At 39.7% G+C, this 25757-nt stretch overlaps 1 protein-coding gene across 1 annotated transcript; it reads right to left on the bottom strand.

Annotated features, from left to right (window-relative positions):
• Window positions 1–8386: 8386 nt before the first annotated feature.
• LOC114625528 (interleukin-36 beta-like) lies at window positions 8387–13702 on the bottom strand. The gene is made up of 4 exons (XM_028772826.1): window positions 13627–13702; window positions 12983–13090; window positions 9448–9587; window positions 8387–8596 (listed from the first exon to the last, which is right to left on the bottom strand). Exons 1-4 carry the CDS (start codon window positions 13700–13702, stop codon window positions 8387–8389), a joined length of 534 nt encoding a protein of 177 aa, XP_028628659.1.
• Window positions 13703–25757: the final 12055 nt, after the last annotated feature.

Below are 25757 nucleotides of genomic sequence, written 5' to 3'. Positions count from 1 at the left end.
GTCCCCACTCAAAAGCCCTGCCCCAGCGGGACCTCAGACTGAGATCTCCCCATGCTGGGCAGAGCCCAGCAGTGTCCTCCTGGTACCACATGGAGTATACTCAGTCAAATTCCCATGCTTCTGCTCCCCAGAGCCTTGGGATCCACAACTCCACCCAACAGGACCCATGCCTGCCCACATGCGAGCTATCAGCCCCACAAAAAACACACTCTATCCCCTAATGCCCAAAGAAGAGGTGTCCCATGTCATTGTGATACACAAAGACCATTCTCACTCATAGTCCTTTCTACAAAACTTGCTTCACCTGTGAGATAGGGAGTATGCTTAAGCATCCTAAGGCACAGCTTGTAACCTTTAAACCACTGCCCCTTCCATTTGCCCCTCAAAGGGATGGATGAACCCAGAGGCATGTAGATGGATAGATGGGGGTACTACATTCTGGGGTAAGCCACTTTCACCAGAAAGGGAGATATGGCTGGGGTCCATAATGTCCATGTCTCCATGTTTTCTCTCCTCCACTTCTTCCTTCTTCTTTTTGCATTAATATAGAAAAGTCATGTAAACTCCTCAAAGGTGGTAAAAAATAAAACAAAACAAAAACAACAAAAAAAAAACCCCTCTTGCTCCTCAAGCTAATCTCTTCATCTCTAATTTCTGGACACTAATTCTCTGTTCTTAATCTTTAGCAGGCCAGCACTGTATCACAACTTGTTTTAAATATTTTTATTTAACTCTACTTGTTGTCTCCCTTTCTATAACATGGGCGAATCAAAAAAAAAAATTTTAAACTCAAGATTACAACTGCCAACTGCAGCCAATGGAATACTGGCAGTTTAACTAAATTTTTAAATATCTTTTGTAGCATTAGAGTGTAACCATTAATTTTGAGAAGCAAAAGCAAAACCAATTAAAACAATCTATCTTCTCTAAAATCAACACCAAGCAGACCACCCCTATGCTACAAAGTTTTGTTGCTAATTCTCTACACATGAATGCATGAAGCAGCTTTTAATCTCATTGAAGAGACATTGGTCTAAAATCTTACTTTTTATATACCTGGTTTCTGAACGACTCTAACACTGAGCTAGTTCCACGCCACCTTTCGTTATCAAAGTTGTAAATTTTTAATTACACCCAATAATTTAAGCCAATAGTCTATAACCAAGACATGTAGAACATTTTTATACTTTTAAAACCAATCCGAAACAACAATGAAATGGCTATATATCTTATTTTTAGATCAAACAAAATTTCTTGTCTTTCTAGCTGTAATTTCAAGAGAAAAGCACCTTGTCACAGAGGTTTTTCTAGGACAAAACGACTCTTAGCTTCCTTATAAAACCCAAAATATTGTTGGTCTCTTTTAAAAGCAGCTTATGTCAACCTCAATTCCTGAAAAGACCTTTTTTAGCTCCCAAAGGTTGGATCAAGCAGTTTTAACGATCTTTCTTTTTGAACACGTAACAAACACAGAACATTTAGACAATGAAACAAAAAGCAAACACAAACACGTGGACATTGGCGCACCAAGGACAAACAACAAGGAAGGACCTCTAAGAACTACAGAGAATTTTAGGACTCTCTCGAATTCTCTGCTTCTAGATGAACTCTGAAATAGCCTTTTCATTCTTTTTTGTTGACACAGCTCAGAGAGAGGGCACCTGTATTTTTTAAAAACTCTTTCTCTCTCTCTCTCATATTTAAAATGTAACTTTTTATCTCGTTCATTGGAGATGTAGTGGGCAGCTAATTTAACACTTCAATACCCTGCTTTCTAATTCTTTTTAACCCTGCTCTTCCCGCCTGAAGCAGTTTTTAGGCTGCAGGCAATTTAGAATTCTCTTGACCTATGTTTCGCTGTCACCTCCTAGGCAAAATCGGCACTGGGCCAATTCCTCATTCGCCTAGACTGTCTCCCCCAAACCACTCTTCATCTGAGTCCTCTGACTCAGAGGAAGTTAGCCCCTCCGACTCAGAGCTATCACGCCGTAAAAAGCCCAGCTCCTTTACCAGATACAGAGGTTTCTTTCTGAGGCTTCCTGTTCTCCCGTCTCTCCCAAGAGCGTTTTTTCTCTCATCTCTCATCCCCGTGAATTGGTTCTCGGGGAGGCCTGATTTCTTAAATATATCTCTTTTCTCTTTTCCTTTCTGAATTCCCCAGCGTTTCCTTCCTGTCTCTGTTTCTGACATGTGGGCCTGTAATTTGTCTACCTCTCCCCAGCCCGCCGAGCGGCTTTTCTCATCCTGTAAAACCAGAAGGAAGAGTACCAGCACTGCCTGGGGAGGGAGACGAAAAAAATCAAGACCAGACATATCTTTCAGAGAGCATCACCTCGTTCTACGGTTCTGGATTCATTCCACGCGTGGATGGTGAGCGGCGGGGGGTCTTCTGAAAAACGTGCCTGCGATGGTAATTTCTCCCGGGTTTTTCGGCACCAAATGTGAGGGGCACGCCTGTAGTCGTCTCACCGGCAGAAACATACACACACACACACACACACACACACACCAGAATCCTTCCGTAGAAACACGTTTATTTCCCTAAACCAAAATGGTGGTAGAAGACGACCCCCAGCCCTGGGAAAGCCCTATATATACCCTAGAGCGGCGTAATCACCTCTGATTGGCTGTATACTCGTTGCGCGCCAAACGCCGTGGGATGGGCTTAGCTTTGGCGGGCTTTTACCATGGCACATGCGCACTTTATTTGTTTACTAGGAAGAATTATGGCTGACAGCGCCACCTAGCGATGGCGGACTTTGCCAGCACCTGCCGCGGCTCCCAACAATTCTCCATAAACATTTGTTATTGACCAGATTGTGATTGGTCTTCTTTAGGTCAGAATCTGTATCTAGGCTTATTTAGCCTTCCATCCTCAACCCTAACAGTGTCACCAGCAGAGATTAACTCAGCCTCCCATGTTGTGGAGCTCCATGTTCAAAAGCTTTTCTTCATACTGTTTCTGTAGGGTATCTCTTACTTAGGGAAAGTGTATAGACACCACTGTGCCATGTGGTGGAACTCCTCTGTGGTTTGGTGTCATATAATCTCTGTTTATATGAATATGTCCAGTATTCTTTTTGGTAAGCTTCTTTTTGTTTTAGTATACATTTTTCTTAATTTAGCCTGAAGCAACTATCACTGCTTGCAACTGACAAGCCAGAAATAAGGCAACTTATTTATAAGTCTTCCCATTACTCTGATTCTAGACCCTGAGTTTCTGTTCTTCTAACACTGATACCCTTTAGGAGAATCAGAACCTGCTTAGAAATAAGGCTCTGTTTTGAGTGGCAGCACAGACACCTAGAGGCTCTGTGATGTATGTTACTAAGCCTTACTGCTCCCTGTCTCAGATCCACCCACTCCTTCCCATTATCTCTTGACTAGATGGTAACTGACTATTGCTCTGCTTCCTTAGATACTATACCTGGACATAACCATTCCTGTATACTTCTGCTTAGAACCAGTTCCCACAGTGTCAACAAAACACACCAATATGGGTAACTCCAAAGTGTAACATGCACCCAGATCTTTTCCCTTTTTATTACAAGTGTCAGGTTAGACCTACTTAAATGATACAATATCATATGCTCCACAGATGCCTGATGATTCAAGGTAGCAAGAAGAATTATCAAAAATTTAATGTTTGAATAAGAAATAAGACCCACAGAACTTGATAGTTTTCATGCTCTACTAATGATATGGGTTAGAGAAGTTTCCAAGAGAGGCATTTGATAGTGTATTTTCTTAATTGCTATCAGTTTTGCTAGTCTCAAACAAAAACTCAGTGTGTTTATTTTTGTCAACTGTATCTGTCACACCAAGAGGGTCACCAGAATTTCAAGAAGTGTAGATGAACCAGCCAGGGTAGGTATCTGAGTCCAAGATGTGCTGGGGTCCACTGAAGCCTTGTAAAAGATGAAGGGGTTTACTGTAGCCTTCTGTCAGGACTGTTTCAGGACTGGCTCCTTCTGGAAGGTAAAAGTCTCCTCCATTAAGTTCTGGATTTTGACTTTAAGTGAGACAAGAGTATTGTCTTAGGCGTAAGTACATGGGGCCTGGATTTTGAAGTGTGGATTCAAATACAAGTTTTGAACATTACTGCTTCAGGACTTAGGACAAACCTCAATGTTCTCATCTGTGGAATGAGAACCTTACTAAAAGTGCCTATCGTGAAAGGGTTGTAAGAATTTTAATTCTTATTTAAATGAGTAGGATTGACATGGTTCCTTGTGATTCCCCCTGCTGCTGGACTGTGGGAATGCAGCTGGGCAGACTAAACATGGAGATGCTAGACTACATTTACCCTGTGAAGGCGTCAGGTGCTGGGCTCAAGGGAAGTGCCAATACATTGCTGCTCAGAGGGTGGGAAAACACAGCCTAAGATGTGGGAGGCCAAAGCTGGGGTTCCTTGACTCCCGTGCATCCAGTCACCGCTGGAAACCTCACAAAGAGTTGGGGGCAGAGGGCCAGGGGTCCATGGGCCTGGAATGAGGAATCCAGGGTCAGCAACTCCCAAACTCTTGGGCATCCAGAAACCACTGGGTCTGGCAAGTTGGGAACAGAAAAGGCTCGAAGGTCGAGGAGCCCAGAGCCTGGGGGAGGAGGAACTCTGGCTCAGCTCATCAGAGGTTGTCTGAGAGCATAAAGGGGCCTTGGAAGTACATTTAGACTATAGCTCGGTAGATAAAGGCTTTCTCCATGCTCCCCAAGAGGTTCTTGATGGGAAATACATTCCTTGGTTCCAAACTGTTTATTGATTGTTCATAATGGAAAATGGGTGCATACTACCTCCTCAGGGTGGACCAGATTTTAAATACCTTTTACAAGAAGTAATGTCTGGGAAGGGAAGCTTATTGGCTAAACCCTCAGGGCCTCTAGATACCTCATTAGCATGGAGAACTCTGTCCTGATCTACCTAACCATAAGTCACATTCCTATGTAGGGAGTGTGATCACATGACAGGGGCCTGGTCTGAAGGTGGTGAAGCTGTTCCTGTCCTCTCAGAAGGTATGGGGCTTCCAGTCCACTCAACCTTACCAAGTTTCCTGGCACAGTCTACTTCCCCACAGACTTAGTCCACGCTAAGAAAGAGTGTAAACTGTAGATAGGACCCAGGACATGTTAATTGTGTTCTTCTTATCCTTCTTCCATGCATTAGCTAGTGGACACTATACCAACAGCAATGACTGAGGTAGGGCAGAGCCAAGATAGAAGTCTGAAGACTGGGGAAGGGGAGAGGCAGAGGGTACCCAGGAGCCCAGCATGGTACAAAAAGGAATAGACACACTGCAGGGCCTCCTTCAAATATTCACAGAGGTTGTCTCAAACCCCTAATTTCTTTAAATGTATAGTACTAGCTATAACAGTGGCCAGGGGGTTCCCTCTGTACTAGGTCAGGTATAGTGTGTCAGATGTGCTAACAATACTTCCATCACATAATAATGTGTCTTTGGCAGGCAATTACAATGGAAAGTTATTCTGAGATCGTACACCTCCCATGCATGAGAACAAGGCCTGTGCCTGGTTACTCAATGATTGTTCTCCTAGTCTCCTACTCGGAAAATGGGATGGAGCTTCCTGCCACACTCCACACTTATGCTGCCTCCTCCCTGCAGCCCTCCTTTCTGGTATGGGACTGCATTCTCTGTGGCTTTTATACTAATGATTCAGACCTGCTTACAAAGGCCCTGTTTGATCAACCTGTACTAGAGTGCCCAATGTATGAGTTTGCTCTGTGCTTATAGCAGTGATGACTCTGCTATGTAAGATCCTAATTAACTACAGTGATATAGGTCACAGGAGATCTGAGCTTCTCAGTTCTGGCTTATGCTAGATTCTCCTGGAATCTTTTCTGGTTCCAGAGTCTGAATTCACAAGGCAGGTACAGGTTGATTGACAGCTACCAAGCTAAACTAAACCTTTCCCCTCCTACTGATTACGATACCCTACCCTGAATCACCTGTAGATTGTAGTAGGTATGTTTGGCTTGGCCTGAGGTTCTGCTTTCTGGTTGGCTACAAGATTCCATGATGCTTCTCTGAAGTCAATCTTTGAGTGGTCTGACCTAAAGCAGTGGTTCTCAACCTTGGTTGTGGACTGAGCACTGAGACTGTGACATACATATGTATATATGGAGAGAGAGAGAGAGAGAGAGAGAGAGAGAGAGAGAGAGAGAGAGAGAGAGGGGGAGGGGGGGGGGGGGGGGGGGGGGGGGGGGGGGGGTGGGTGGGAGAGAGGGAGGGAGAGAGAGAGAGAGAGAGAGAGAGAGAGAGAGAGAGAGAGAGAATATGAATGGCCAGGACCCACATATCACTTAGGTCATATAATTTAAGACCAGACATTGCCCTGGTATTACCAGTATGGTGCTCTTTCACCTCCCACATAGTAAATTATTCTTAAACCTGCTTTTACTGTAATGTGATTTTCAACTATCATGTCCTTACTTGATCATGAGCCTGTGAAGTTGTAATACTCTCACTTATTGACTGGGACCCCTACTCTGTTCTTCACACTTCCCTCCCAGGGCAGAGGTTAAGGTACATATGACTTTCAGGCTCTGGTGACTATTACTATTTTCTATAGGGTAGTATTATCATTTTTGTGTATATCACCATAACCTAGAAGCTTATATATAAAACAGATCCTTGAGCCTTAACCCCAGAGTTTCTGATGCAAGAGAATTTACATTCTCAATACATTCCTAAGAGTTGTTGGGGTTGCTGGTCTTAGAGATACATTTTGAGACACTTACATATTGTAGAGATCACAAAACTGACAAGGAGTCATCAGAACAGAGTCAACAGGCAGGTAAAGTGGATTCTAGTCAGATGGTTACAACACTATTAAGAAGTTAACAACCTTACAACTACAAAACAAAAGCAGCACCAGAAACAGTAGAATACACGAGGGCCACAACAACAGTGGAACAATGACAGCAAGCCTCTTCACACAGGGGTGAGAAGGAGCCAGTCACCCTTATGATCTGGTACACACTGTCTCATTTGACCTAAAAAGAAACAAGACTTGGTTTTCCTACATGGTCCCATGACAATTCTCTCCTAAACAGACATTCTCAATATGTCACCCTGGTCAGGCAAACCCCTGTGTGGCTAATTTTATCATCCAGACAATGGGATATTAATAATTTCTTCCTGGGGTTGTTGTGGTGTGCACAAGGCAGTGAATGTATAGAGGTTCTGGCTCAGGAATGGTTGCACTGAACACTCAGAGGTGCCATCTCCTGGACATGCTTTTCCTTAGAGCTGTGGAGTCAGAATGTTGTACCCTTCCGAAGATAAGAGGGTTTCTGAGCTCCAAGCTTGCTTTCCCTGGTACCAGTTACTAGACATGCATCTCTGTTCCTCTCTGCAAAGGCCAACTTTCAGTTCATCTTTCTTATTTTGTCTGAACAGGATTCATCTTTGAAAAAGAAAAGCCCCAGCTGACTCAGCACTCTTAGATGTCCCCAGCTGTTCCTAGCCCCCATCCTCTCAGATCTCATTAACCCTCTTGCTCCATCTAGGAACCTCGCTTGAGTGAGGGAAAACCTCACTGGTGAATGTGCCTGTCTCCAGAGGATCTTCCAGGAGTTTAGAAGGATGAAACAAGACGTAGCAGAAAAACAGCAAGCACATTAAGACAAGATATAATGTAAATATTGTAAAACAGAGATGAATCAGCCAGAGGGTTCACGTGTGGAATATTAAAGGTCTTACCCCAAAAACATTCCTAAAATTCCAGACAACACAAGAAAATATCTGAGCTGACCCTTCAATTTCCAATCACTTTATAAAGTAAAATAAAAACAGTATAATTAGTTTGAAATTCTAATTGCTGTGAATGACTCTTTGAAATTTGAATTCATTTTATATTAACTTTGGTTAAAAGTCACCATAATTCAAGTGTGTCAAATTATTAACTGATGATATTCTGAGTCTATCTCAATTACCAAGGCATAGAAAATATATTATATTGCCTCATCCTTGAGATTTATCTTTTAGTTATTTATCATCCATTTAAATATACATAATATTTTACTTGAGCATACATAAAGTGAAGAAGGAAGAATCTTGCACTGATGATTTGGAATCCACATCTCTGCTCCATTGCCTCCTGTGAGAACAGGAAGGGAGAGTTGCATGTAAGACTGTGACTTCACTGGACTTGGTGCTGAATGGATGGTGGACAAGATCAGAAAAGGATAAAAACGATTCTTGGATGTCATGCCAGAATGATGTTGAAATGAATGACATTTTGGACATAGATGACTGGAGAAGAGATGGCTTGGTGGTCTTCTAAGATGCCTTGCTATGTTTCCAAGTAAAAGATTCTCAACAGTTTGATTCTTTAGCCTGGAAGTGGCCACATATGGTTCATGCTGTATCTAAGTCTCAGATTCCAAGTAGAAGTTAGTGTTAGCTTCACCCCTCTGCTGTGTGAGGATGATTGTCTGTCTTGCTGTGGAAGAGGTGGCTATAAACCAGCCAGGATAGAAGACTGACTGAAAGACAGAAGTGGAGCCCTCTGTGCCATGGTAGAAGAAAAAGGCTTTCTGGGCTTTTTTGTCATTGTACAAATTCATGATGTCTGCATCCTAGGGAAAAAAAGAGGCTTGTTAATGAGGAGTACCAGTGAAAAGCGCTACAGTGACTGAGCAGTGGATACATATCAAGGGAGTAACTGTTATCCAATAGGAGGGATAGGGAGTAGGGATGCAGACAGATGAAAAAATAACAAGCTATCAAAACAGGCACCCATTAATTTCCAATAATCTGTCTAAAGATCCTGTGATACAGAGAGTTACTGACTCTTTGAGGCATTGTGTTCCCTAGAATAGAATGGGGTAAGGGTGGGTATGCATCCTGGTGTGCATCCATCTACAGCTTCATGCCAACCAGCCTAGAGTCCCAAACTCTGAGTGAATTTATGCATTATAATTTCTATCATTAGTAAGGGATTTGGGTTTTAATTATAAATCTTTTCTTTTAGCACACTGATATGAACATGTACTATGAAAAATCCAGATTAGAAATCCTTTGCCTGACTGTGGCATATTAGCACCTCTGTGGATGTCTGAGAGAAAGTTATCCAGGACCAAGAATGGAGAAGCCACCTTTCCTTCACTTTGCAGAAACAATTCCATGACTTTAATGCTCTGATTTCATAGGATCTTTGCCCTGGGGTTTAAAAAAGGCTATATCTATTATCTGTTCAGCAGCACTGTTACTTATTTGGGAACTAGACAGGTGAAAGTTTCTTCCTTCCTGTGACTGCTACAAGCTTGCATGGCTATACTGTTACTATACTATACTATACTATACTATACTATACTATACTATACTATACTATACTATACTATACTATACTATATAGTACCGCAACTGATAAGTAGCCCTAGACAGAAGGCTTCCTGACTTACTTTAATCAGTGACTTGACCCACTCACCTTAAGCTGCAAAGTTGGCTTGCCCTCAATCTCAGAACAGAAGAGGCAGAGACTTCTGCTCTTGATTCCCAGGAAAACTAGATTACCTTTCTCTTCGTCTTGGAATTCCGTATCTCTACATGCTATCAAGGTAAGAATGACTGGAAACACAAAGGAAATTGGGAAGATGTCAGACTTCAAGCACAGGTAAATCCAGTCTTTCACCTTCCACCCTCCAAATCAGGGATGGTGAGAATCTTTCTCCACCAAAGCTTCCCACGTTAGCCACACAACAGTGATTCTCCTGAGATTGCTCTCCTGAGATGTTTTTATTCTTCATGCCAGAACCTCAGTTGTCACCTGGGTCCATTGTTTCCCAAAAATAAAATAAAATCTTATTATCCTTGCAGCTAAAAATAGTAATATAGCCATGCACTTATGTGGCCCATGAGATATGAGAGAAAGTATGCTGTAGGGTTTCTAAAATTGCTCCTTAAGACTAGACTCACCTCAAAAGACTTTGTCTGTCACATTTAGGGTCATCTTGTTATCTACGTCAAACACTTAAATGATAGCTTAGGTAAATTTGAGGTTGCTCGGGCAGAAAGGTAGAATCCTTGGCCTCTGGTGGCATCATGGAACCAACATGGAACCCAGCCTGGGCCGGACCACTGGTTTTTATACCACTGCGTTAAGTTCTCATTGTGTGAGATTTCTTTCATTCTTGGTTGAATTTAGCTGTTTAATAATTTAGGCTGAGATTCCTAAGAGTCTGAGTATTCTGTATCTATTTCTTAACAGAGGACAGGAAAACAAATCCATTCAACAACTACTTCATACCTACCCATGTAAGACACAGCACTATGTGGGCATTGGAGATTTGACCTAGGGCAAGACAGTCATCATCATTTTCTATAAAATCTATAAACTATTGAGAAAAGAGAAAAAATGTAAAAAGAAAAATTACCAAAAACCGTTTGGGAGGAAGTGATCAAAGCCTGGAAAAACAAGAGTGAGGCCAGATTTAGAATACATCTTTGCAGAAGTGGTAGATTTCAAGTCCAGATAGTAAGGCTAAGAAAGAGAACACTCATATGAAAAGACGGAAACTGGGCAGTGGAGGGGTTGGAGAAGGAATGCAGCATGTAAAGGAAGTGCCTTGCACACAAAAGAGCTTCTGTGTTCAAGGACCTGAAAGCAGAATGGTGCACTTAGACCTCGTCCCCTCCTCCTGTGCTCTCCATGAACAGACACAGGGACATAACCATATTCAATCTTATGTATTAAGGGGATTGTTCATGGTTCTGCTATGTAGGGAATAGATGGAACTACCCAAATGAAATGGTAAGGAGGGCAGTGAAGGAGTGACAATGGAGGCCCAGGTTGTGGGAGATTGTGTCTTAGAAATGAGGCATGTTGTCCACAGAATCACCAGTCTGTACTGGGTTGAATCATCTCTGAATCATCAAAGGTACCTCCTGATCTTGTGAAATGAGTGAACAAACTGAGTGGTAGTGACATTAATGGATCTTCTCAGCAACTTTTAGAAGATAGATCCACAGTTCGTTTTGAGGGCACACAAAACAAAAGATTTTGGAAAGGACAGGAGTAAAACATTCAGAGGTCTCTGTTGGGAACATAAGTGGCAAATTGATGAGCATAGAAGTCACGTACTAAAGAAAGATGACTTGCCATCTCTTCACAGAGATTGTATTACTGCAGACAGAGCTTTGAGGAGCCCCATCATTCAGATACCTCCAAGAGAATATGAAACGAAGAAGTCCAAAAGAGAAGAGAGTTACACGCACAAACAGAAAGGGAAGGTAAAGGCTGTTCAAGACTAAGTTATCCATCATTTTCCAAGTTATTCAAGAACAGAGGTGTGTTCTGTAGGTGTGGATGCTAAAGGTTGCCTTGGAAAGATGAACTGAAGGAAATGAGAGGGAAAATTTAGATGTCAATTTTCTTTTTAAAATTTTATATAAGGATTATATTACTCATATATATAGTGATATCTTTGGGGAATAATAAAATGTATGATTCATCATGAAATTAAAGAAATAGTTTATAAAAGAGTTTATTTGAAATTATTACAGCATGTAATAACTGTGTGTATTAATACTATGTGTACAATATCATTTATAGAAAAGAAGTGTTAATAGTAATTCTATTTAAGGAAGGAGATCATATGGTATTTATTATTATCTTTCTCTTCTTGAAAATGAGTACACATATTCTGTAACAAATTTAAAAGATGATTTTAAATTGTTTAATAAAGACTATGGAAATAACATATGCTAGTTATATATTTAAAGTATATACAGGCATATACATCAAAGAAGGAAGGAAGACCAGCAAACTCTATTCCCTAAGGAAGAGTATCCAGTATTAACAATTTGGAGTATATCCTTCCAGACAGAAAGTTCTGTGTAGTACATATGCACACAGAATACTCTATAAATATATATAAATTAACACTTTGAGGCAGGCTATTATGATAAAAATGTGTCCAAGAATCAAAGAGGGCAAGTTGTATAAACAACTTTCCGTTGAGATTTGTCTATGATTGTCACAGAAAGCAGATTATTGTTGTGCTTTGAATATGAAATAATTCCTCAAAATCTTGTATACTGAACGTTTGAACCCCATCTGGTGGCACTATTGAGATGTGGTCTGATCATGAGAGTTCTAACCTCATCATCCCTTAGTGAGTTCATAGTTGAATGAGTTATTGGACACAGGACCTAACTGGCCACTGTTGATGTTTCTTTAAAGCAAAAGATTGGAACCTTCCTCCTACTTTCTGTCCACTGTGAGGTGAGTAGTTCTTCCCTACCATACCATGTGTCCCTCTTTACATGGACCTAAACAAGTAATGGAACCAGCAGACAGCTCTGAGAACTCTGAAATTATAGACCCAAACCATCAACCTTCACATAGTCTTAAAATTATGTAGGTGGTGTTGAGCTTAGTCTGTCATACTATGAAAATCTGACTAAAACAAGTGGTGGTAGGGAGAGATGTGGGAATCAAGAGGTAGATTTAGTATCAAGACTGGGGATTTGATCTAAGAGGTCTGTGTGCAGAAGACAAGGTAAAAAGAGGAGTTAAGTAAAATATGGAAGTTTTTAAAGAACTGAGACAAGGCTGAGATGGATTGCCTTTTGATGGGAAGAAGGAACATTTCACCATTATTAGAAGAGGAGATGCCAAGAGAGAAGAGTGTGTAAGCTCGACAGTGGAGAGGTGAGAGAGTCTGACTCTATAAACATGGATAGACGCCTGTTGGGATTTAGAGGAACATCATTCTAAAAAGAAACAGTGAGTGTGGGAACACAAACCTGTCCTATTTGAAGATGCTTTCATGAGGGGAATTCCTGGCTCCCTGCACTGTCATTTCTATGTATAGGCTTTCCTGTACATAGAAGCAGAACCACCTTTCCTCTGAACTATAAGATTGGTGACCAGGGAAAGAGCAGCACAAGGTTTGTGCAGGCTCATGTCTACTCCCAGTGGAACTGATGGCTCTTCATCTGCGTCATGACATGCCACCTACCAGGCTTGACATTGTTGCTAGCAGGAACCGCCGTTAAAGAATTTCCAGTCAGGAACCACACCATCTGTTGGGAGTCATGAACTCTGTAGGTTCTGGGAAATTCCTGAACTGCCAGATAACAGAAAAACACAAGACACAGGTGTGGGTATAATTAGCTTTAAGGTTTGTGGTCCATTCTAATAATAATGCATTCTGAATTTCTGTGATAAGTATTGCTTTGAGAAGATATGGCCATAAAACAAAGGAAAGGGAAATAAGGCATCCTGGTTTATGGATCAAGGCACAGAAAAGATTGAATACGTTTCTAGTTGCAAGACATGTTCAGTATTTGCCAGTTCTTGTGGAATTATTCTTTCCTGGTTTATAAAGTCTCTACATGGCACCAGTAACCAACTATTAAGCAAGCATAAGTATGTTGTTTAATTTTTTTCTTTACCATCTTAGTCAAAATGAACAGATGATTCTAAATACAGCTAATAAGGAAAGAGCTGACGTGCCTTGAGATTTCAGTGTGTATGCCTCTGAGCAGTTTAGCCAGAGCACATAGATTTGTGTCGAAGAAAGTGAAGCAGGCCCCTTCAACCCTATTATCCTTGGTGAGATTAGACGGAGATAGCCCAGATTGATTTGTGATTTACACTTACTCTCTTTTTCCATATTCTTGGGCTTAGAACTTTTTGGAGGAGTACAACGTACACCAGGTTGTGGAGGGAAAGCCATCATTGCCTGAGAAAGAAAAAGGAAAAAAATTTTTTTCTCTTAGATGCTCCTAGAATCTTATGAAATTCTTTAGTGAGAGTTTCCCTAAATCCTCACCCTATATTCACGTTAAAGTGTTTTAATGACTTGTCTGTTGTATTTATGTGGAGGAGTATTTTGCTTTCCTGTATGTATATGTACCATCTGTGTGTGTAGTGCTCAGAGGAGGTAGTCTGATCCTCTGGATCTAGAGCCTCAGACAGTTGTAAGTTGCCCAGTGTGACTGCTAGGATTAGAAACCTGACCCTCCACAGTAACAGCAAGGGCTCTTAAACACTGAGCCATCTTTGTAGCATACGGATTACTATTTAAAATGTACTTAGAACATAATTCAAGGACAGCAATCCCTAAGTGGAAGCTCCCATCCCTTTATTGACTGGTCTCCAGACTATGGTGACTTTGAAGTTCTATCCACCATCACATCTGGATGGTGAGGAGGTTTAATTATCACAGGAATTTCTACACGGAATCACCACCAGGCTTAGGACAAGTAGGGTGTACTTGTTCATCTCTGTTCTAGCTCTTCCCTTGGCTTTTAAACTTCCCTGCTTTTAAACTGAGAAATCCTGCGCATCTAGCAGCAAACCCACCCTTCTGACTTCTGTATTCCTTTACTCTTTCTCCTGAGAGACACGGCCAAGGATTCTGCATGCGGCCATTCATAACCCCATCAGAAGTTTATCTCTTTAGGGATATTTGCACATAAGATTCTGGTTAATAGCACCAGGTATAAGTACACAATCTCTTATAATGACAACCAATTGATCACCTCCTGTAGCCAGGACCCTCAGTGCCTCCCTTGAGAGTTGCCTTTTGGCAGGGAATGAGATCATTACAAGCAGCACTCTAATTATAAGCAACTCTTAATTTCTCCAGTACCTTGTATCTTGAGTGAAGGCCACAGGAGCACCCAGGGCTGGACAGAAAGCAGAGAATGTTTTCCCTCACAAGGCTCTGAACAGCAGAAATTACCTTGGTCCAAAGAGGTCTTGTCTCCGGGATCAAAGTTATGACTGTAGCTCTATATGTAGGCACTGAGGCAGTCTGTGACTCCAGACCTTTTAATTATTAGCAAGGCAGTATCACTATCTTCTGACCCCGGGTGTGCCCACTTTAGCAAGAAACCTGGGCTGGCAAGAAGGGCCTGGGAGGCTGTGGAGAGGAGGCAGGGAGGCAATACAGGTGTGGCTTGTCTAGGCTCCTGGGGCAACGAAAGCAGCAATCACAGCAGCAAACAATAGTGAGGAAACACATAGGCTAGAAGGTGAGTCATGGTGAAGGTGGCTTCTGGACTGCCTTGAGTCAGAGGTGTGGCTGTCTTGACTCAGTGAACAGCTTAACACCAAAGTCCTATTTACATTGATCTGTGGCAAAGCCCAGTCCTGATCTCAGGCATTTTACATATTTACTATGCCACAACTCCTGACAGCTTCTGTGTTTCTGATAAAGCTGTAAGAGCTCCAATTTCCTGAGTATCTTTTAATCCTCACACTAGTCCTTTACTGGCCATCCCTCTTCCTCACATCAGCAAACGAGCCCCAGGAGATGACAAAAAGGTCAGGCAGCCAGGCACACTGTGCAGCCAAGTGTGAAGGCAAGCTCTTGATGCTATGTGACGCACTCACCTTGAGTCTTGATCATCTGCATACTGTATTAACAGAAACACAAAGGTGGTCTCGGGACTCACTCAGTGTGCAGGAAGCAGACAAAGGTGCTATCAAAGACTTTCAGGTTTGTGAGTTCATCACTCTGCAGCACAAGTCAGACACAGCCTGGACGTTGATACTAGAAGGAAGTCTTCCCCTTCAATAATGTGGATCGGTGCTAAACGCTTAAAGAAATCCACTTGTTCTATTCCAAACTTTGCTCTCAGGGAACTCTTAAATGTGGATCATGGTCACATTCTCTGACATCCACCATCAGATCTTTTCCTTAAAATCTTGTCATACTCCCTAACTTCTATCCCTGTCTGGCCCTAGCTGTACCCACTTGGCCAAGAAACCTGGGCTGGCACGGAGGACCTCTGAGGATTTGAAGGGAAGGCAGGAAAGTAATCCAAGTGTGACTGTTCTGGGCTGTTGGAGAAACTAAAGCAGCACAAACATCAGGAAGCTGTTTTTCCTTGGACTTAAATGTCCACCAAGCTATGACCAGGATGAGATAGAACTATTGTCATATCACTTCCCTGCTCAAAAAAAAGTTGTCACTTCATGGTAGGACACACAGAGCTCTCACTGTGGCCACCCCACCCCACAGGACCCACCCCTGCTTTCTGTCCCTGCTGCTTTTGATCCTACACTAAGGTTTCCCTGGCTTAGTTCACATTAGACTTTTGCTAATTCTCCGGATTATTCCTGTTTGGGCAACTGGATGCTTGCATTTAATGTTAGTGGGATGTATATAAAATAAAACATTTTACAGTGTTATAATTGTTATACTTATATTATTTTATTGTGTTAATTAGCATTTATTAATTAATGTATTATTGATTGACTAATATAATTACATAATATTAATAAATTAATATTATAAGATGTGTGTAGTTATAATACATGATATATCATATAACTTATATATAATATGAAGTATATATTACATCTAATATAAATTATATAGTATAAATAACATGTAATATATGATTTAACATAAGATATTACATGTGATATGTAGTGACATATATTGTACATATCATGTTATGTATATATGAAATTATATGTATATAGTGTATTGTATTATATACAATATATAACAAATATATGGTTATATGAAATAATTTGTATAATTATGTTTTATATTATATATTATAATATATTTCATAATATAATTAATATATCATATATATTTATTATAAATAATCGATATGTTCTATATATTTGTTATAGATAATATAATAGTTAACATAAGATGCATTATTCATCTATTTTATCTCTTATTTATTATGCATAAAATATAATAGAATATAGTATTTATTATGTATATAACATATAACATAACATATAATACATGTATGATATAATGTGTTATATAAATTATATATTATGCATGATATATAATTATATGCATAAATTGTATATATAAATTTTAAATGTCATTATATGCATATATAATACATTATATTTATTAGGTACACATTTTATATATGTACATATGCTATATACATATGTTAATGTTATGCATGATTACATGTATAATTATATATAGTTATATATGTAAATAATGTATATAAATCATATGTAATAATATATAATTATAATATATAATTATATATTACATGATGATATATGTAATATAATATGCATTCCTATATAAGTATATGTAATAAAATGGATATATAATTATATAGAATATATATTATATTTTGTATCATATAGATGATCTATAATTACATGATATATTATATAATTTATTATATTATATATAACATAGACATTATTATATCATCATATTATATAATATGTTATATAACATTATGTTTTCAGACAAAAAATTAATGCTACAATAACCAATGTATTTATTAGTTATAGTAGATACAAGAACTAATTATTGAGAAATTATTGTTGTCATTAATGCTTATTCATTAATATATAATGCTGAATTATATCTATGGATAATACATCATATATTATTATATAGCAAATAATGCATGATTTATTACATATTGTATTTTATATAGTATATTACATGTAACATTGTGCATACTATATTATATATAATATATCATATGTATATATGGGAGCTTATAAGATGTGACACTCCCGTATTTCCCGTTAGTATTGGATGATATAATGAAGTCAAAGGAAGCTGCAGCACCTTAGGAAAACCCCCACAAACGTAGACTGAGTCTTTGTGGCTATGGGTGCTTACTGCCTGGATGAGCTGTTTATATCTTTTGCAGAAAAAATAATGGAAAAATTTGAAGCAAGACTGACTACAAATCAATCATGTGTCTGCTGGGATGTGTCTAAGTGCAGCCTATCCTTACAGTGTTCCCTCCTGTTCGGTGTGAGACTATTGTGAAGGGTGTCATTTCCCTAATTTCTTTTTCAGTCTGTTTATCCTTCAAGTAGAGGAAGGCTACTGATTTGTTTGAGTTGATTTTATAACCAGCCACTTTGCTGAAGTTGTTTATCAGGTTTAGGAGTTCTCTGGTTGAAGTTTGGGGGTCACTTAAGTATACTATCATATCATCTGCAAATAGTGATATTTTGACTTCTTCCTTTCCTATTTGTATCCCTTTGACTTCTTTTTGTTGTCTAATTTCTCTGGCTAGAACTTCCAGTACTATATTGAATAGGTAGGGGGAGAGTGGGCAGCCTTGTCTAGTCCCTGATCTTAGTGGGGTTGCTTCAAGTTTCTCTCCATTTAGCTTGATGTTGGCTACTGGTTTGCTGTAAATAGCTTTTACTATGTTTAGGTAGGGGCCTTGAATTCCTGATCTTTCCAAGACTTTTACTATGAAGGGATGTTGAATTTTGTCATATTCTTTCTCAGCATCTAGTGAGATGATCATGTGGTTTTTTTCTTTGAGTTTGTTTATATAGTGGATTACATTGATGGATTTCTGAATATTGAACCATCCCTGCATTCCTGGGATAAAACCTACTTGATCATGATGGATGATTGTTTTGATGTGTTCTTGGATTCGGTTTGCTAGAATTTTATTGAGTATTTTTGCATCGATGTTCATAAGGGAGATTGGTCTGAAGTTCTCTTTCTTTGTCGTGTCTTTGTGGGGTTTGGGTATGAGTGTAATTGTAGCTTCATAGAACGAATTGGGTAGTGTTCCTTCTGTTTCTATTTTGTGGAATAGTTTGAAGAGAATTGGTATTAGGTCTTCCTTGAAGGTCTGATAAAATTCAGCACTAAAACCATCTGGTCCTGGACTTTTTTTTAGTGGGGAGACTGCTGCTATTTCCTTAGGGGTTATGGGACTATTTAGATAGTTTATCTGCTCCTGGTTTAACTTTGGTACCTGGTATCTGTCTAGGAAATTGTCCATTTCATCCAGGTTTTCCAGTTTTGTTGAGTATAGGCCTTTGTAGTAGGAACTGATGATTTTTTTAATTTCTTCAGTTTCTGTTGTTATGTCTTCCTTTTCAGTTCTTATTTTATTAATTTGGATACTGTCTCTGTGCCCTCTGGTTAATCTGGCTAACGGTTTATCTATCTTGTTGATTTTCTCAAAGAACCAGCTTATTTATAATAGCTAGGAGCTGGAAAGAACCCAGATGTCCTTCAACTGAGGAATGGATTAAAAAATTGTGGTATATTTACACAATGGAGTATTACTCAGCTATTAAAAACAATCAATTCGAGAGTTTCCTAGGTAAATGGATGGAGCTAGAAATTATCATCCTGAGTGAGGTAAGCCAATCACAAAAGAACACACATGGTATTCACTCACTGATTATTGGATATTAGCCCAGAACCTTGAAATGCCCAAGATGCAACTCACAGGCCACATGAAGCTCATGAAGAAGGAAGACCAAGTGGGGGTTATTCGGTCCTTCTTAGAAGGAGCAACAAAATACTCAAGGGAGCAAATATGGAGACAAAGTGAGGGACAGAAACTGAAGGACGGGCCATCTGAAGACCATTCCACCTGAGTATCCATCCCATGTGCAGTCACCAAAGGTAGATGCTGATGTGGAAGTCAGAAAGTGCATGCTGATAAGAGCCTGATATGGATGTCTCCTCAGAGGTCTGCAAGAGTCTGACATATTCAGAGGCAGATGCTCACAACTAGCCATTGAACTGATCATGGGGTTCCCAATGGAGGAGTTAGAGTGAAGACCATTGGAGCTGAAAGGGTTTGTGGCACCATGATGAGAGCAACAATACCAACCAACCACAGCTCCCAGGGTCTAAACCACCAGCCTGGGAGCACTTAGGGAGGGATCCAGCACTTCAGCTGTATATGTAAGAGCGGAGGGCCCTGCTGGGCATAGGTGGAAGAAGAGATCCTTTACCTCATGAAGGCTGGACGCCCCAGGGGGTGGGAATTTGAGGGTATGGATGTGGGAGTGGGGGAGTAGGTAGGAGTTACATCTGGAGAGAAGAAGGAGGAGTGGTGAGGGGATAGGGGGTTCCCGGGTGGGTGGGGATGGGGTAAGGGGACAACATATGAAATGTAAATAAAACATCCAATTTAAAAAAAAAAGAAATGGAAACTTATTGGATTGGCTGCTGTGCTGTTGTTATCCCACATTACTGTTCTGGGGATGTGTTTTGTAGTTTTTATATATGCTTTGCTGAATATTATACTTTGAGCCTTGGTCAGAAAAAAATTAATAGTGTGAATCTTCAACACTTCACTTTCACCAATGGACAGGTCATCTAGATAGAAACTAAACAGAAATAATGAAACTAACAGATGCTATAAATCAAGTAGACCTAAGAGATATCTACAGAACATTTCTCTCAAACACAAAAGATTATACCTTCTTCTCAGCACCTCATGGAACCTTCTCCATAACTGACCATATACTCTATCACAAAGCAAGTCTAACAGAGAAAGAAAATTGGGTTCCTTGTATACTACCAGATCACCTTGGATTAAAGCTGGACTTGAACAAGAACAGAAACACCCAAAAGTCTACATTCTCTTGGAAAATGAACAACTCTTTTCTCAAATATCACTATGTCAGGGAAGAAGTAAAGAAATTAAAGACTTTCTAAAATTCAATGAAAATGGAGACACAAGATACCAAAACTTATGGGACACAACGAAAGCACTGCTAACAGCTAAGTGCTTAGCACTAAGAGTTCATAGTACTAAGTGCCTCCAATAAATAAATTGGAGAGTTCTGATACTAGTAATTTAAAAGTATACCTGAAAGCTCAAGAGAAAAAAAAAAAGAAGCAAACACATATAAAAGGAATAGAGGACAGGAACCAATCAAACTCAGGAAGTGAATCACTAAGATTAGAAACAAAAAACACAGTAAAAATCAACAAAATCAAGAGCTGACTGGGCAGTGGTGGCGCATGCCTTTAATCTCAGCACTTGGGAGGCAGAGGCAGGCGGATTTCTGAGTTTGAGGTCAGCCTGGTCTACAGAGTGAGTTCCAGGACAGCCAAGGCTACACAGAGAAACCCTGTCTCGAGAAAAACAAAAAACAAAAAACAAAAAACAAAAAACCAAATAAGAGCTGGTTCTTTGAGAAAATCAATAAGATAGAAAAACCCTTACTCAAAGTAATAAAAAGGCGAAGAGACATTATCCAAATTAACAAAATCAGAAATGAAAAGGTAGACATGCAACAGTCATTGAAGAAATTCAAAGAATCATTAGGTCTTACTTCAAAAGCCTGTACTCCACAAAATTGGAAAGTCTAAATGAAATGGTTGACTTTCTAGACAAATACAACTTACCAAAGTTAAATCAAGATTAGGTAAACTATCTAAATAGTCTTATAAACCCTAAGGAAAAAGTAGTCATTACAAGTCTCCCAACCAAAAACAGCCCAGGGCCAGATAGTTTTAGCACTGAATTCTAAGACTTTCAAAGAAGAACTAATACTAGTACTTCTCAAGCTATTCCACAAAATAGAAACAGAAGGAATACTGTCAAACTCATTCTCTGAAGCCACAGTTACCCTGGTACCTAACTCACACAAAGACTCAATAGACTGACTGAAACAGACAGACCTATTTCTTTTATGAACATGGATCTAAAAATACTCTATAAAACACTAGCAAACAGAATCCAAGAAAACAGCAAAGACATCATCTACTATGACCAAGTAGGCGTCATTCCAGTGATGCGGGGTGGTTCAATATATGAAAGTGTATCAATGTAATCCACCATATAAACAAACTGAAAGAAAGAACTGCATAATCATCTCATTAAATGCTGAAAAAGCCTTTGACAAAATCCAACACCCCTTCATGTTGAAAGTGTTGGAAAGATCAGGAATACAAGGCATATACATAAACATAATAAAGGCAATATATAGTAAGTCAACAGTCAACATCAAATTAAAGCAATTGTACAAGACAAGGCTGTCTTGTACAATTGTCTCCCTATTTCTTCAATATTGTACTTGAAGTTCTAGCTAAAGCAATAAGACAACAAAAAGAGATCAAGGGAATACAAATTGGAAAGTAAGAAGTCAAAGTATCACTATTTGCAGATGAATTGATAGTATATAAAAGTGACCCCAAAAATTTTACCAAAGAACTCCTATAGCTGAGAAACACTTTCAGTAAAGTGGCTGGATATAAAAACGACTAAAAAAAAAAATCAGTTGCCATCCTTTATACAAAGGATCAACAAGCATGAACAAGCTGAGAAAACAACTAGACCATGGCTTTCATAAAAGCTATAAATAATATACAATATTTTGATGTAACTCTAACCAAGTGAGTGAAAGACCTGTATTACAAGAACTTCAAATCTTGAAGAAAGAAATTGAAGAAGATATCAGAAGTTAGAGGATCTCCCATACTCATGGTTCTGTAGAATTAATATAGTAAAAATGGCCATTGTATCATAAAAAATGTACAGATTTAATGTATTTCCCATCAAAATCACTACATAATTCTTTGCAGACCTTGAATAAACAATTTTAAGATTCATATAAAAAAAACAAAATTCCAGGATAGCTAAAACAATACTGTATAACACAAAAGGATAGCTTGAAGTATCACTATTCCTGATTTCGAGCTGTACTACAGAGCAGTAGTAATAAAAGCTGTATGGTATTGGTATAGAAACAGACAGGCTGATCAATAGAATTGAATCAAAAACCCAGAAATAAACCCATACACCTACACACATTTAATTTTTGACAAAGAAGCTAAAACCACACGATGGGAAAACAAAGTGTCTTCAACAAATGGTGCTGTTCTAACTGAATGTCAGCAAGCAAATAGAGTCATATTTATAGCCCTACACAAAACTGAAGTCCAAGAGGATCAAGGACATAAGCATAAAACAAGATACCCTAAATCTTATAGAAGAGAAAGTGGGGAATAGCCTTGATTGTGTTGGTACAGGAGACAACTTCCTGAACAGAACATCATTAGCTCAGGCACTAAGATCAAAAATTAATATATAGGACCTCATAAAACTGAAAAGCTTCTGTAAGGCAAAGTATACAATCAACAGGGTAAAACATCAGCCTACAAAATGGGAAAAGGTCTTCACCAACCCTACATTCAACAGAGGGCTAATATCCAAGATATATAAAGAACTCAAGAAGTTAGACACAAACCAAATAACTCAAATAAAAAATGGGGTACAGAGATAAACAAAGTTCTCAACCAAGGAATCTTCAATGGCTGAAATGTACTTAAAGAATTGTTCAATGTTCTTAGTCATCAGGGAAATGGAAATCAAAATGACTTTGAGATTCTACCTTATACCCATCAGAATAGCTATATTCAAAAACTCAAGTGATAGTACATGCTGGAGAGGATATTAGCCATAAATTACAGAATAACTGCACCATAATCCACAGACCAAAAGAAGCGAAATAACAAGGAGGGCCCAAGGAGGTTGCTGAAATCACTCTGAGATTCCACCTTATACCCACCAGAATAGCTATGATCAAAAACTTAAGTGACATCACATGCTGGAGAGAATGTGGAACAAGGAAACACTCCTCCATTGTTACATGGGAGTGCAAACTTGTAGAATCACTCTGGAAATTAATTTGGTGGTTTCTGGATATAGTTCTATCCCCAAATCCAGCTATACCACTCCTTAGCATATATTCAGAAGGTAAAATAAAATAGGCATCAGAAGTGGATGATGAGGGACCTGGGTTGGAGAGGGGAAGTATAGGGGAGTGGTGGGGCAATCAAGTGTAGGGAGAGTGAAGGGAGGAGTGGAAATTGATGGCTAGTGGGAATGACAGAGACCACAGACTGGTGGCCTCAGGTAGGGTGACTCTAGCTGAGATTCCTAGCAGTGGGGGATACGGAGCCTGAAAGTGTCCACCTCCTGTAGCCAGGCAGGCCTCCCCGTGAAAGGATAATGACACCAACCTACCTCAAAACCTTCACACTAAAATATGTCCTGCCTACAAGATGTGGAGGGACAAAAATAGAGCAGAGATTGAAGGAATTGGCCAATCAATGATGGGGCCAACTTGAGACCCATCCCATGGGCAAGAACAAATCTCTGACACTATTAACAATACTCTGTTAGAAATGGAGACAGGAGCCTCGCATAACTGTTCTCTGAGAGGCTCCACTCAGCAGCTTATGGAAACCAATGCAGAGACCCACAGTCAATCATTAGACGGAGCTCAGGGAATCTTGTGAAAGAGTTAGGGGAAGGATTAAGGAACCTTGAGGGAATAGAAACTACACAAGATGACCAACAGAGTCAACTAACCTGAGCCCTTAGAGGCTCCCAGAGAGTGCCAACTAAAGAGCAAACATGGGCTGGACTTAGGATCTTCACACATATGGAGCAGATGTATAGCTTGGTCTTCAGGCACATTTCCACACAACTGGAGGGGGTGCTGTTTCTGACTCTATTGCCTGCCTCTGGACTCTGTTGCCCGAACTGGACTGCCTTGTCTAGCCCCAGTGGGAGAGGATGCGCCTAGACCTGCAGTGACTTGCAGGGTGGGTTGAAACCCAGGGGGTGCCTCTCCCTTCACAGAGAAGGGGAGAGGATATAGGGGAGGGATTGTGTAAGGGGATGGAACTGGGAGGAGAGGGTGGATTGAGGTCAGGACGTAAAGTGAATACATAAATTAACTAATGAAAAAAAGAAAAAAAGTAAAGCCTTTTTCAGAATCATCAATAATAAGTCAAGGCTCATTCATGAACTTCAAATCATTGCCACGAAGTTGGAGTTCCCCTTTCTGTGGAAGAGTCCAATTCAGCCTGAAGTCCTTTACTACAAAGCACCCTAATCGACCTGGGATTGTATAAATAGGAAAAGCCTGTGAGAGTGTAACATGCAGTGGACATGTCTATAATAGAGTGACATAGGGTTGATCCTCTATGTATTTTAAATTGTTTCATTGTTTATATTTATTTATTTGTTTGTGTATGTATGATATGTGTGTGCACATACATGTGAAGTCAAAGGGCAACTTTTAGGAGTTTGTTCTCTCCTTTTGCCATGTAGATTGTAGGGAAAGAACTTGAGTGTTCAGGTTGGTGGCAAATGCATAACCTCATATTGGGAGCCCCATTTGAACTAGTTTGGAGATTTAGAAAAATCTATGAACTGAGCAATCAGTGAAAGATAAACATGATGAATAATGATGAATAACCTTCAAAGATTTGTTATATTTATTTGTTATTTTGGGACAAAGTCTCACTGTGTAGATCTGGCTGGTGTGGAGCTGTCTATGTAGAAAACCCTGGTCTCAGAGTCACAGAGATCCACCTGCCTCTGCCTCCAGAGTACTGGGATGAAAAGAATGCATCACTATGCCTGCTTTAGTTTTTCTTTTAAAAAAATTTAAAATGTATTCTTCTCTTATTGATTATCAGGATAGCGCCCCATCTCTCTCTCTCCCTCAGATCCACTTCTCTTACATTTCTCATCAGAAAAGAGCAGGCCTCCCAGGGATAGCCACTGAATATGCATAACAAGTTACAATAAGACTAGGCACATCAGAACACACAAAGCAACCTGGGAGGAGAAAAAGGGCCCCAAGAGCAGGTAAAAAGTCAGAAATACCCTCTTTTCCCACTATTAGGAGTCCCACAAGAACACCAAGCTAGCAACTACAGCGTATATGCAGAGGAACTATCACAGACCCATGTACATTCTGATTGCTGCTTTAGACCAAGCCTCTATGGGCCCTGCTTAGTTGAGTCTGTGGGCTGTGTTCTCATGGTGTCATTGACCCATCTGGCTCCTACAATCCTTCCTTAACCTTTCCCAGAGTTCTCTGAGTTCTGCCTAATGTTTGCTTGTGGATCTCTGTATCTGCTCTCATCAATTGCTAGATGAAGCTGCTGTGATGACAACTGGGCTATCTATGAGTATAACAGAATATCATTAGGAATCATTGCATAGACTTTTTTGCCTATTATGTTT

The sequence above is a fragment of the Grammomys surdaster genome, unplaced genomic scaffold, assembly GCF_004785775.1.
Source record: "Grammomys surdaster isolate TR1022 unplaced genomic scaffold, NIH_TR_1.0 219, whole genome shotgun sequence".
Taxonomy (NCBI): Eukaryota; Metazoa; Chordata; class Mammalia; order Rodentia; family Muridae; genus Grammomys; species Grammomys surdaster.
The sequence above is the reverse complement of the archived record's forward strand: the minus strand, read 5'-3'. Positions and strand labels throughout refer to the sequence as shown.

Coding starts and splice junctions, on each gene's coding strand:
- LOC114625528 (XM_028772826.1), bottom strand. CDS start 13,702: ATGGCTTTCCCTCCACAACCTGGTGTACGTTGTACTCCTCCAAAAAGT. Junction 13,091..13,626: donor CAAGAATATGGAAAAAGAGA/GTAAGTGTAAAT, acceptor GTTATCTGGCAG/TTCAGGAATTTCCCAGAACC. Junction 9,588..12,982: donor TAGCAACAATGTCAAGCCTG/GTAGGTGGCATG, acceptor TTGTGTTTCCAG/TCATTCTTACCTTGATAGCA.